At 46.7% G+C, this 13058-nt stretch overlaps 4 protein-coding genes across 4 annotated transcripts; all 4 read left to right on the top strand.

Moving 5' to 3' along the window:
- The first annotated feature begins 421 nt into the window (after positions 1–421).
- F5B22DRAFT_590482 (PQ loop repeat-domain-containing protein) lies at positions 422–1931 on the top strand. Its single transcript, XM_047973808.1, has 2 exons — positions 422–846; positions 925–1931. Exons 1-2 carry the CDS (start codon positions 699–701, stop codon positions 1611–1613), a joined length of 837 nt encoding a protein of 278 aa, XP_047834928.1. The 5' UTR covers positions 422–698; the 3' UTR covers positions 1614–1931.
- Positions 1932–2123: 192 nt separating this feature from the next.
- On the top strand, positions 2124–4553 carry F5B22DRAFT_590480 (nucleophile aminohydrolase). The gene is made up of 4 exons (XM_047973807.1): positions 2124–2501; positions 2565–2660; positions 2728–3472; positions 3526–4553. Exons 1-4 carry the CDS (start codon positions 2487–2489, stop codon positions 4071–4073), a joined length of 1404 nt encoding a protein of 467 aa, XP_047834927.1. The 5' UTR covers positions 2124–2486; the 3' UTR covers positions 4074–4553.
- On the top strand, positions 4525–7841 carry F5B22DRAFT_348489 (mitochondrial dynamin GTPase). Its single transcript, XM_047970950.1, has 3 exons — positions 4525–4986; positions 5047–7074; positions 7134–7841. Exons 1-3 carry the CDS (start codon positions 4689–4691, stop codon positions 7568–7570), a joined length of 2763 nt encoding a protein of 920 aa, XP_047834926.1. The 5' UTR covers positions 4525–4688; the 3' UTR covers positions 7571–7841.
- Positions 7842–9345: 1504 nt separating this feature from the next.
- F5B22DRAFT_590475 (uncharacterized protein) lies at positions 9346–10708 on the top strand. The gene is made up of 2 exons (XM_047973806.1): positions 9346–10067; positions 10113–10708. Exons 1-2 carry the CDS (start codon positions 9749–9751, stop codon positions 10595–10597), a joined length of 804 nt encoding a protein of 267 aa, XP_047834925.1. The 5' UTR covers positions 9346–9748; the 3' UTR covers positions 10598–10708.
- The last annotated feature ends 2350 nt before the right edge of the window (positions 10709–13058 follow it).

The following is a 13058-nucleotide window of genomic DNA, read 5'->3' as shown; positions in this document are numbered from 1 at the left end:
CCTGCCTGGTAGAGGTAATGTACAATGTGTATAAAACAGGGAATACAGCTGGCAGGTAGATATTACCTTATCTAAAATGGTTAATCCTCGTTACTACAGTGCTACACCTCAGCACCTACCTAAATGTAGACAAAGAGCTACCTACTTAGGTAGCTTGCTGACTGGGTACCATGCATTGCAGCATTGTAGCACCAATCTATCTGCTACATGTACATAGGTACCTAGGTAGGTACCTAGGCATGTGTACTGTAGGTAGTTAAATTTAGGTAGCTCAGCCTCAGAGCTAACGCCACATCAAAAAGGACATGTGCCACAGTAGAAGCTCTACAAGGTACCTAAGGTACCTACTACGTAGACTCAGCTGAGTAGCGGGGCAATACCTACGGAGGTATGTACGGTACGTTCCCCCCCAGATGCTCATGGTGATCTCGTGCGCCATTACTTGCCTACCTAGGTAGCCTAGGTAGTTTGATATCGATTGATATTTCCTTCGCAGAGCCAACAAAGCCATGGGTTCTACCTCATTTTGAAAAGTTCGCTAGTAGTACACTATTAGAAGCATTCAATCAAACACTGCATCAAGCAGAGGCTTCTAGTTCAATGCCGAGCTAATGGGATCATCCATCCAGAACCCCAAACCACATACTGCAAGCTAGCAGCGCAAAGAGAGCCTTGTCGTCATCGTCTTCATTATCATCATGAATTTCCTCGAAGTCCTGTCAGCTCTTTTCGGCTGGATCTATACCATCTGCTGGTCGTTATCTTTTTACCCACAAGCGATTCTCAACTTCAGAAGGAAGTCGACTGGTGGAACAACTGTTGATTTCCCCTTTCTCAACGTGCTTGGTTCGTCTCCAAGCCCTCACCAACCCCCTTGGCTACAGAAGATAGTCAACTGACTTGGAATGCTTTACAACTTTGTAGGGTTTGCTTCTTACTTGATATACACCTGCGCGTTTTACTGGTCCTCAACTATCCGTTACCAGTATGCGCTACGTCACGATAATCATACACCAACGGTAGCCTTCAATGACGTCGCATTCGCTCTTCATGCCCTTATCCTTACTGCCATCCTGAACACACAATACTTTCTGCCGTCTATATGGGGCTTCGAGTTGCCGATCGCTCGAAGCCCCTCGCGCTTCATCACTGGAGTCTTCACCGGCTGTATCACCGGCGTCGTCCTGATTATATTCGTTGTAGCGTCGCAGCCGCCTAGCGCTGACCCCAAGACATCGTGGGCTTGGTTGGATGTCATATATATCATCTCGTATGTCAAACTTCTTGTGACGTTAGTCAAATATGCGCCACAGCTGGTGCACAACATGCGCAATAAGAGCACTAAGGGATGGGATATCTCGCAAATCTTATTAGACTTTGCAGGGGGTATTCTGAGCATCGCGCAGCTTGGTATAGATTCGTATCTGCAACATGATTGGTCTGGTGTTACAGGAAATCCAGTCAAATTCTTCCTGGGTAACGTTAGTATGCTCTACGACATTATGTTTATGGGCCAGCACTACTGTCTATATAACGACAGTAGCTCAAAGATGGATGATGAAGAGAGAGAGAGACTTCTAGAAAGGGGTGAAAGCGATAGGAGATTGGATTGATTCTACGTACTTGCTCACAGTATTTCCCGTTCGTTAATCTTAGGAGCAAGTCCGCCACAAAAGCGTTTGCTACGAAAAATCTGCCCAGTGTAGAGAGGGTTTCTAATAACCAGTCATCAAATCATGTTAAACCGGTGCATCGAATTACAGTATACCTTATATACTACCTCATACCTATGTAGGTACCTAGCGCCTATCGGTGAAGATTCACACACAAAGATACGGGTCCATACTACCATTACCTATTTCCAATTTCTGCTATAAACTAGATGACCAGGTCACATACGCGTAACATTTCAATAAAGCGAATAACAATCACATGTTCCACACCAAAAAATGGTAGACTGGGTACCTAAGATACCTAACTAGTACATATGACCTGTAGGTACTGTGTCAGTCTCACAGATAGCGGGGTCCTTATTGGGAGAGGGGGGCGAGGGGGTTGATTTGTAGTAGTAGAAGAGCCAACCGAGAACGACGTCAGAGCTGAGCGTCAGGCCCATTCCGGGGCCTGGACCCTTCCCCTCGCCAGCCTAATTAGTGTGCATTGGTGCAGATTAGGGGGACGATGGCGCCCCAAGACGCTGGGATAATCTGCATTCGGATTGATCAGGTCTGATTAGGTCTTGATGGAATCGCAATATCCCCCCAGCCTCACGCAACACAACACCACTACGTGCAGCTGAGCTAATTGGTGTCTCGCATCAGCACATGTGTTAGTTACATAATCCGTCAATGACCGTAATACCACTGGAAGGAGAGAGAAAATTTTATACAACATTCTGGCACAAGCCCTGGTCGTCCGCCACCTTGTCTTCGCGCTCGCTCGTCCTGTCTCCAATATAGCATCAGGGCGCAACCTTGAGCGTCATCATGTGTCGGTTTCTGGTTTGTCAACTCCGATCATCGGCGCCTCAAACGAGAGCGAAATACTCACCAAATACACACTAGGTATACCGGGGTAGCGATGAGATCTTACTCTCCAAGTTGATTCTCGATCCAACTCATTCTATTCTTAAGCAGTCCTTCGACTCGCGACTACGACTTGTCAGTTCTCCCGACGTACATTTCTTCATAGTGAGCAGCATGTCTGACCTATTCGCTGTTACTACAGGATACGAGACGCGGCCAGAACAATGCAGATGGCTTCGGTATTGGCTTTTATACCGACCCCAAACTCGGTGCCGCACCTTGTCTATTCACATCCACAATCCCCGCGTGGAACTGCACCAACCTTCATCGTATTGCCTCCAAGACGGCCTCTCGCCTTGTTTTTGCTCATGTCAGAGCGACGACTGAGGGGTCCCTAACCGAAGACAACTGCCATCCCTTCTATCATGGCAGCTTGATGTGGATGCATAATGGCGGCCTAGGAGGTTGGAAATATATCAAGCGAAAGCTGGGCGAGCGTTTGCATGACAAGTGGTATTTGAATGTACAAGGCGGGACCGATAGCGAGTGGGCATTCGCTCTATTTCTTGACCGTCTCGAACGACTAGGCGTGGATCCCAGCTCTCAACCTCAGCAGGGCTTCGGCCCTACCATACTGCGGCGGGCTATGCTGCAGACGATCGAGATTATCAACGACTTGACTATGAGTATATCCGAGAGCACAGTTCAGAGAGAAGACGTCGATACCCGGAGTTTGCTCAATTTCGCCGTCACAGATGGCCACTCTATCATATGCACTAGATACGTGAGCAGCAAAACAGATGAAGCGGCTAGTTTGTACTTTTCTTCTGGGACTCAATGGGAAAGTAAACCATCCGCTGGCAAGGACCGGGATTATCAAATGGAGCGTCGCGATAAAGGGGCAGACATAGTCTTAGTCGCTAGTGAGCCATTGACTTTTGAGCGAGGTGAGTGCACATTCTGTAGGCATGTGGGTATCTGATACTAACCAGTAGCATAGAGAACTGGGTAAATGTCCCTACAAACTCTATCCTTACTATCCATGGTCAAACCGTCATGGTCAATCCCATAATCGACGCTTATTCGGACCGAGATCCGTGCCATAAGCGTTCCTCAGCGTTTGCGCAGACTAAGGGACTAACAACCAACGAAAAAACTACACCACAAGTCAATAGTCCGATACCCACACCCGGCCCTGGCCTTGATGCGCATAGACGCATTATATCACCCATGATCCCTACTGGCCTAGGACGTAGCAGAACACCAGAGCCTCCAAAGGCTCCACTAACGCTGCCCGAAACTCAATCATCAGATGTCCGCTCTGCGGTTGATGCACCGGCACCGCGTCCTGACTTGACGTCGAAACTTCCTTCACAAGGTAATATCAAGAAAAAGAGGCGATCTCTCAATATTGGGGAGTATCCACATCCAGCTGAGTTTACAGAGCCAGAGGTAGAGACGCCGCCTAGCCCGGTGCAAAGCACCTCACGTGGGGGTGATTATGTTACGGCTGAAAAAGCAGCCCGTGTGCTAGGTATGGCACTGTGATTGTTTTTTTCCCTTCGTTTTCGAAACGAGTGCCTAGATCGTGTGCTGTTCACGATGTGCAAAGGCTAGACTTTTATGAACATGGTTTCGGGCGTTGAGCAGAAGCTAGGCGACTAGACATAATGCAAACCAGCATGGCGTTCGGACTACTATAAGTTGTATATTGCAAACGGCAGAGATGGACGATGGATCTTAGCGTGCTGTCAGGTTCCCTTGCTGGAGGTCTGCATTCTTTCAGGTTAACAGATGGATATTAGATCGTTATAGAACCCAAAACAAATGATTGCTCGCTGAACCTATATTATCCTCTATGTCACATTTACAGGTTCTTGTAATATCTACATGCTATGTTACGTTGGGTGTGTGCTTGGCGCGGAAATCATGATATTGGTAGTAGGTAGGTACTATGGTGCTTTCAACGATATTGCATATATGAATATACATTAACTCTAACCCGTTTGCGCCACTTAGCTCTTTCGCAATTATGACAATTGCCTCGAAACAGCAAGCCTCCAAATTATCTCTCCCACGTCCTGTTGAGTCTACACCACCAGCAACCCTGTTAATGGTTAACATTAGGAATTTTCTCGAGTGCCTCCGACTCGCACTATCGGCATGAGCGGACGGCTTGTAGCAGCCGGACGCCTTCCGGCAACGCGTTCCGCCACCGCCAGCGCCGTGCGTCAATACCACCATCTGCCTTCCGGTGGTCTTCTTCAAGCTGACGCCTCCATCCGGGCCACGAGACGACGCATGTGGTTTCCAGTCAACTCCTTCCATAACGCTGTCACTGTACGCAATGCTTCCTTTGCCCGGTTCTTGCCGAGGCTTGTCGTCAAGTTTTTACGAGTACCTGCGTTGGCTGGTGGTTTCATGGTAGGCGGTCTAGCGTGGATACAATATCAAGCCACTCGTATGTTCCATACTCTCTCGCTCTGCGTAGTATCACACTGCTAATTGCACTGCCATACAGAGGCTGGAAACTATGCCTGGGACATTATCAACAACACCAAAGAGACAGTGACAAATACAGCAACAACTCTATTCGATGGTGCAAAGGATGTTGCCGATCAGACGATGCGCGGATGGAGAAACACCAAAGAACAGGTTGAACTACCGGAATGGATGCAGAAAATATTGAAGATCCACGAGGAGATCGGTACTGGGAGAGGGGATGGCGACCCAGGTGGTGAAGAGCCACCGAAGCAAAGCAGAACCAGCGCCGGTGTAGCTGCAGGCGCTTCTGCGATGGCATATGGCTACGAACAATCAGATGATGACCCACGAAATCCAGGCGAGATAGCTAAAGACGACCAGATGATGGTCCTCACGAAAAAAATGATCGAGATCCGGAATATTCTGACACGAATTGGACAATCGAGCACGCTAACCATGCCATCCATTGTGGTTATTGGATCTCAGTCGTCTGGGAAGAGTTCTGTATTAGAAGCTATTGTTGGGCATGAGTTTCTCCCCAAGGGTTCCAACATGGTTACACGCAGACCGATTGAACTTACTCTAATCAATACTCCCGACTCCTCCGCAGAATATGGCGAGTTTCCCGATCTCGGTCTGGGCAAGATCAGTGACTTTTCTTCCATTCGACGAACCCTAACCGAATTAAACCAAGCTATCCCCGAAGCACAGTGCGTTTCAGACGATCCAATTCGTCTTTCAATCTCTTCGCCCAATGTTCCGGATCTTTCTCTAATCGATCTGCCCGGGTATATTCAGGTTGTAGGCCAAAATCAACCCCTGGAACTAAAACAAAAGATCTCGGAGCTATGTGACAAATATATCCAGGCACCCAACGTGATTCTGGCGATCTCAGCGGCGGACGTTGATTTAGCGAATTCAACAGCCTTGCGGGCAAGTCGACGGGTTGATCCCAGGGGAGAGCGGACAATCGGCGTCGTGACAAAAATGGACCTTGTTGATCCAACAAGAGGTGCAGCAATTTTGAATGACAAGCAATATCCACTCCGGCTAGGATACGTAGGTGTGGTTTCGCGCGCGCCGACCACTGCAACTGCATTATTCAAGAAAGACAACAGTAATTTGACATTGGCAATTACCAAGAATGAAAACACCTACTTCTCATCCCACCCCTTGGAGTTTGGGCCTGGTGCAGATGTTGCTGTGGGAACACAAACGTTACGGAAGAAACTCATGCACGTTCTCGAGCAAACCATGTCAGCCAGCTTGCAAAGCACAAGTGATGCGATTCGCCAAGAGCTCGAAGAAGCTACTTACGAGTTCAAGGTTCAATATAACGATCGGCCCCTATCTGCCGAATCATACCTTGCCGAGAGTTTGGATGCTTTCAAGCATTCCTTCAAACAGTTTGCCGAAGAGTTTGGACGACCTCAAATGCTCGAGCTCCTGAAGAATGAGCTTGATCAACGTGTCTTGGATCTTCTCGCCGCGAGATATTGGAACAAACCTGTATACGACCTTAGCGTTCCTCCTCCAGAGCCCGATAGCTTGGTTGATCTTCCCAAAGCCGATCCAAATTCTCTTTATTGGCGCCGACGACTCGACGCATCTACCTCCGCGCTTACCAAACTTGGGGTAGGCAGACTGGCAACAACTGTTATAGCAAACTCAATTCAGTCCCATGTAGACAGTCTCATCAGCCAGTCGACGTTTGTCAATCACCCCTTTGCTCGTCAAGCCATTACCGAAGCAGCATCAAGCATCTTAAATGACAGGTTCTACAGCACAAGTGACCAGGTAGAGAACTGTATTAAGCCATTCAAATTTGACATCGACATGGAAGAACGCGAATGGAGCGCCGGGAGAGATCATGCCCAGGGGGTCCTAAAGAAAGAGTTACATGCGTGTGAAGGCGCGCTGCAAGAGCTAGAGACAGCTGTTGGGGGGAGGAGAAAGCTAAGGGAAGTCATTAATTTCATTGACAAAGCGCGAAGAGGCGACGTGATTGTTGAAGGGGAAAGTCAATCTGGCGCAGGTGGATTCAGTGCCTCCCTTCTCTCAAAAGGTATTCCATTACCCCTTTTCCAGACCGCCGTTGCGACACAACCCACTGACGTAGTACAGGCCGTGAAGCTGTTTTTCTACGTGATCGCGCTGACATTCTAAAAATGCGTTTACTTGCTGTAAAATCCAAACAGTGCGCGAACATGAAAAATAAGTACCATTGCCCTGAAGTCTTCCTCGATGCAGTTGCCACAAAGCTAGCTTCAACAGCAGTGCTCTTTTTAAATGTGGAGTTACTTTCCGAGTTCTACTACAACTTTCCTCGGGAGCTAGATATGCGACTCGGCCGCCACCTATCTGACGACGAAGTTGAGAGGTTCGCTAAGGAAGATCCAAAGGTCAAAAAGCATTTGGAGGTTATCAAGCGGAAGGAGCTCCTTGAACTTGTCCTCGAAAAAATGAACAGCTTGAGGCAGCTAGAGAGTGGGGAACGTGAGAGAATGAAGAGAGGCTCAAAATCCAACGAAAAAGAACGAGGTCGATGGGGCCTATTTTGATCTAAGCGCTTATGATTGCGATACATTGACGAATATTTTATGATAGGAGCAGGCGTTCCGGACGGTTGTTCCGATATTGTTTATAACAGCGTCTACCTCTTGTTGCATCACTAGATCCTAATGGTTCAATAGGGTATGTATCATTGTCATGGGTTAACTATAGATTTAATTTCTCTCCTCGATGATGTGAAGTTTCATGTGCTCCAATCTACAATATACGTATCGATATAACTGTTCGATGTGGCACCTTTGCTGAGAGCCTTGCCAACAATCTACGGAACAGTATCGTTCATACAGGAGCGGTTACGTGAGTCCCGTGAGCTCTGTGATTATGTGGATGCCTCAGCTCAGGCCTCAAGGCATCAGTCTACTAATTTTCAAAGATGAAAAATCTGGACCACAAAGACGCAGAGTTCACAGCATATCAGTTTGGTTCCCACCACCAATAAAATGCATTTTCCCTTTCTTGGTCGTTTTTCCGCTGGAGTTGATGCATAGCCCTACTTGAATAGTACATAGAGACTGTATAAGGGGTATGCACTGTTATCCCCATGCCTGGCAACTCACTGCAAAGCCCAATTGTTTCTTCCTTACTCCATCAAAATCCAGCAGCGTTAGTTACCTGGGTTATATTGTATAAATTCCTAGGGAGAGTATCATGTAATCACGCATCTTCGGCGAGAGCATTGCACCTTGGCATCATTTGCGCAATTCTCTATCCCATGAGCCTCAAATTAGTCTGGTGGGATGCTGGGTCTGATGTCATACTGACAGCAGGCATACTCTGTCGATAATATATTAAAAAAAAAATAATAAAAAAGTGTAAAAGCAGAGGTCTGCATGGGAGTATGAATTTATTTAGATCTTTCTAAAATTCAGGGCCATTTGCCAATGCGTATAAAAATTTACTGAAATCGCATTATAATCTTTGGCAGTCTTGCTTTTGAAATCTGGCATCAGCGCCCATTACACTATCCCACGTGGTACGAATCATGACTTTCTTTTCACTTACCATTGGCAAACACGATTTATTATTACTTTTCCCGCGTGATAGCAGTGTCTATATTTTACAATATGGGTCGCCTCAAGAAATGAGTGATATATTGCCACTGTTGCGGTAAAGTGGTTAAACATTATGGTACCTTATTCAAATCTTGCCTCGTTGTCACCATGACAAAAGAATTATCGCAAATAAATCGTCGCCGCCAAATCTTTTCGCATCCTTGTTATGTGCGAATAGTGCCATCCATTCTAAGGTACCCCAGTCACTGTGGTGTTTTTAGAAGGCATGGGGATTAGGATTTGCATGAGTCATGTAGAATTGTGTGATGCCCAAGGGGTTTTCTGAAAACAAAGGTCATTCCGTCAAAATGCCCAGAAAACTCAGCAGGTATGATGGGAATATTTTGATGTACAATCTAGCGAAAACATTGGTATATACTGTTGAGCTGCTTCTTCAAGAGTACAAGCAAATCGTGGTAAGCTATCTAGAGCATTGCTAATTCTTGCTACTTGACATATCTTTACAACTACGTACCTTGGTATGTGACTAAATATATTTTCAGCTTCTATTTTCCCTCCCCTGAAGAAGTATTCATGTGGCTACATGTCGCGATGTTACCCTTCAGTTCTCGGTGAGAAAAATGACGCAAAAAACTTTATTGGTTACACGTACCATTCATTAGAAATGCACTTTAGGCAACCAACAAAGCCCAGACTATCCGGAATGTGGATAAAATAGTTTATTTACCTTTGCCTCACTTTTGCTATGTACATGGATATGTATTACTTATGCAAATCGCACTAATGTGTGGCAGCCTTGATTCTTACAAACAGTCATGTGACACTTGCACTTCACAAACCTCTAGAAACTCACAAATGTCGCGTTAGTGTAATCTGATGCCTCCCTACCTAACTCTATAGAAAGCTTCACTATTGGATGATGGTTTTTACTGGTCCACATGTATTAAGACCTTTAGTTCCTCCTGCAGATGATGATACCCTGCCAGCATATCGGGGTTCGTTATTGCACATTGGAATGTTTGCCTCTATGCCCAAAAAGGGGATGAATTGGAATTTACATTTGAAAATTGAGAATACGACTGCAACACTCTCACTCCAAAGCCAAGGAGAAATGAGACAGACGAGGTGTTTTTATATTGGGCATGGCGGTATATAATGCACACTGCCCTCATCGAACTATTAAGAGCCCTCCTGTTGAGTCTTCACCCGTACAGGGAAAGAATGCCGCACAAAGCAACGCATCATCGTAAACCACCAAATCGCTCACGATCTCGTCATCGTCATCGATATGGAAATAGTCATGATGATGCTTGCCACTGCAGTGATAAAGGCAGGAACTCCGTCTCCGAGGTCGATATTCAGTCTTATCACGACGCTGGCCAAGACCTAGCACCAAAACTATTTCCTTGGTCGGATCCGGTAGTAGACACCCACAGCAGTCGGTTCCAGTATCAAGCTCGACTAACACCAGATGGTAATACATACCTAAGATCCTCTGGCCATCGCTGACAGACTGTAGGTAATTACCAATGGTCGATATCTGGATCTGACTCTGGGACCAACCCTCACTATCTATTGTCTACACCAAGTTCCAATATGGTTTATCCCACCGCCCCTTACGTAGTGCAGCGGCCTATGCAGAACGAAGCACAGTATTACGACTCAGTGAACATAGGCACTGGGCCTGCTACCCCTCTCAACAATGAAGGAGAGGGTGACTGCACATCCCAGGACTGCTGTACAGATAAGGTGCCTCGCGACGACAAAGGTAAATCAAGACGAAACGAAACATCAAATATCCACCATAATGAGAAGGGAGACGAAGAGAGACGTCGCGTTACCCGTAGCCGCAGCCGCCAGCGGGATCGCTCGTCATATCGTCGTAACTATCACCATTACCGAAGCAAAAGCCATGAAGATAAATACTACCAGCGACACCGGCATGGTTCCCAGGAGAAGGTTAGCGACTGGCTTTATGACTACGGTTACGGTTATGTACATTGATAACTCTGCTGAATCACCCAGGAGGTTGGAAGGGGCAGTTTACGGGGACGATTATCGCGGAGACAACACAACGTTCAGAAGGACTTGGCACTTAAACAGAAGAATATAAATATACGTTTTCCTCTCCAATATTGTACTGATATAACGTGACGGTACAACGGGCTTGGATCAGCTGGTACCGCTCTAGCCTATACTATCAGATGAGGTTCGTGATAGACAAGTGACCCCTGAATACAAAGTGACGACTGGGAGCATACACATGCCATAAGGAAGTTGTTGGCATGGTCCTCAGATAGCGATGTTGATGTCCAGTCTATCTCTCTCCGCCCCTAACCCCCACCCCCCCTTTTCCTCATGTATCTATTTTCTGAGCCTAGTACCATTTGTGGTACATCCCGTATTCCAGACAATCGGCTCCGTGAGAGGTATGATCTTCACAGACAAGATTAGGACAATATGGTGTCTCGACATAGTCGGAATCGCACGCTGTTCTCCAGCAGTACACGGCCTCTCCGTTCAGAGGACCTCGACCGCACGTCAAGCAATAGTACCACCAGCGCCACGCGTGACACATTACGTAGGATGATGATGATGGATTGGTCTCGTAGTCGAATATATAGATTTTGCTATTGAGGTTCTTAAAACTGCGCGTTTCTCTAGGCGGCCGTCAGGTTCGGCTTCTGCTAGCTTGATCAATATGTGCGGAGCATAGGTCGGCAGGTACTGGGGAATGGGATCACCATTGCCACCGTATAAGTATCTATCGGGTGTTCTCCAGGCTATGTCTTGATCAAGCCCCAGACCGTCAAGCACAAGCCATACGATTATACAGAGGCATCTTGCATGTTTCGCGAGAAAATAGCACGAGAGGGATGAGCACGATGAAGATCTGATCTGATCACGCTATGTATGCGATTGGCGTTCGCATAGTTGATTGCCTCGCACGGAATACATATGGCTGGATGGGAAGGTAAGTATGTGAATATATAAGATATTTAGATAGAATTGTAATATATAATATACATGCTGTATAGTATAATATGTGGCCATCGCAGACAGTCTCTGGCGATACCCCTCCCCCCTTTTTTTCATGACGTCCCTCGCGTCTACGAGCCGATGCGACTCTCGTGCAGACGCAGCAGGGGTCTTCTCCAAGGCAGATCCGAGGGCCTGGCCTCCGAGGACGAGTTGCTAAGTGGCCACTGGTGAAAGAGAAATGCATAATTACGGTTGTGAGATGGACAGAGATGCCCAATGGACACTGATTCGAACATGGCACGGCTTGTCAGGCCACATCATGGAACGGGCTAAGCTCGTCTACCTTCGGCCAGTTGCGGCGGGAGGCGGATGGCGCCACCTTGGCGTGGATAAAGCGCTTTAGGTAGGTGATCCATTAGGTAGGCAGATCAATCAATAGATGGTGTTGGGTTGGGCTGAGCTGACGGTATGGTAAGTAGAAACAAAGATGCTGTTAACACAGCTGTTGGCAAGTTGTATCTTACATTTCCATACATGATTTATCTGCCAAGTCTTGTAGTTGTTCATATTCGAGGTATTCGAAGTGGATAGAATTGCAACATGAACTCCTGATCTGATGATGCCCGAAATGCATGGTTGGACTAGGTATGGATTACAGACATGTAGGAATATGTAAATACCTACTCTAAGTAAGTACCTAAGCGAGCTAAGGTACATAGATGTACCCCACCTTGAGTTGTCTGGCGCTAGCCTTGTATGATCTAGCAGTAACTACGTATGGTAAGTGCGCAGCATTAAGCCCTCTAGGTACGAAGTAAATATGATATACCTACTTAAACATATATATATATATATATATGTGAATGCTGTTCAGAGGCCTCCTTAAAGTAAAGGATATGGCATACTAGTACATTACTATGTAGGTGCGCCATTGCTCGCTGGCTAAATTCGCCGACGTTAGCCTGTGAGCTGGTGGGAAAACGGATGCATTTTGCGGCAAGTGGCCCATTCCATCATGAAACGCTAATGGCTTTTGAGCACGCAATACATGCAACCACTCTAAGTACTGTACGTATGTAGGTGGAATACTGTACTACCTACTACTGGGACACAGGCTAAGGGGCAGTCCGGGGAATACCGGTAGATTGGGGTAACTGGATTGTGCTACTACGTACCTAGTAAGTATATATACGTACTTATGTATGTATGGGATGTATGTATGTAGGATTTGCTTTGGATTCTCGACTAAACTCGACAAATAAATAAGAAAGTATATGTGTAACTCAGCTAGTCAGAGTTGTCTGCTGTTGGAGTTTCTTCGCGTGTCGCGATGCACCGGCAGCCAGAGACCATAGGGCACATGACGTAAGACCTTTGTTCCAATGTCTCACCTCTCTGCTTCTGGACTTGTGTCGACAAGCATGATTTGCATGAGGGCAGAACGCTCATGTTAAACATGGTTGATCAGATGACAAACCGAGGG

The sequence above is a fragment of the Xylaria bambusicola genome (assembly GCF_022495145.1).
Source record: "Xylaria bambusicola strain CBS 139988 unplaced genomic scaffold F5B22scaffold_4, whole genome shotgun sequence".
Classification (NCBI taxonomy): Eukaryota; Fungi; Ascomycota; class Sordariomycetes; order Xylariales; family Xylariaceae; genus Xylaria; species Xylaria bambusicola.
Note: the sequence above shows the minus strand (reverse complement) of the source record. Positions and strands in the feature narration are given on the sequence as shown.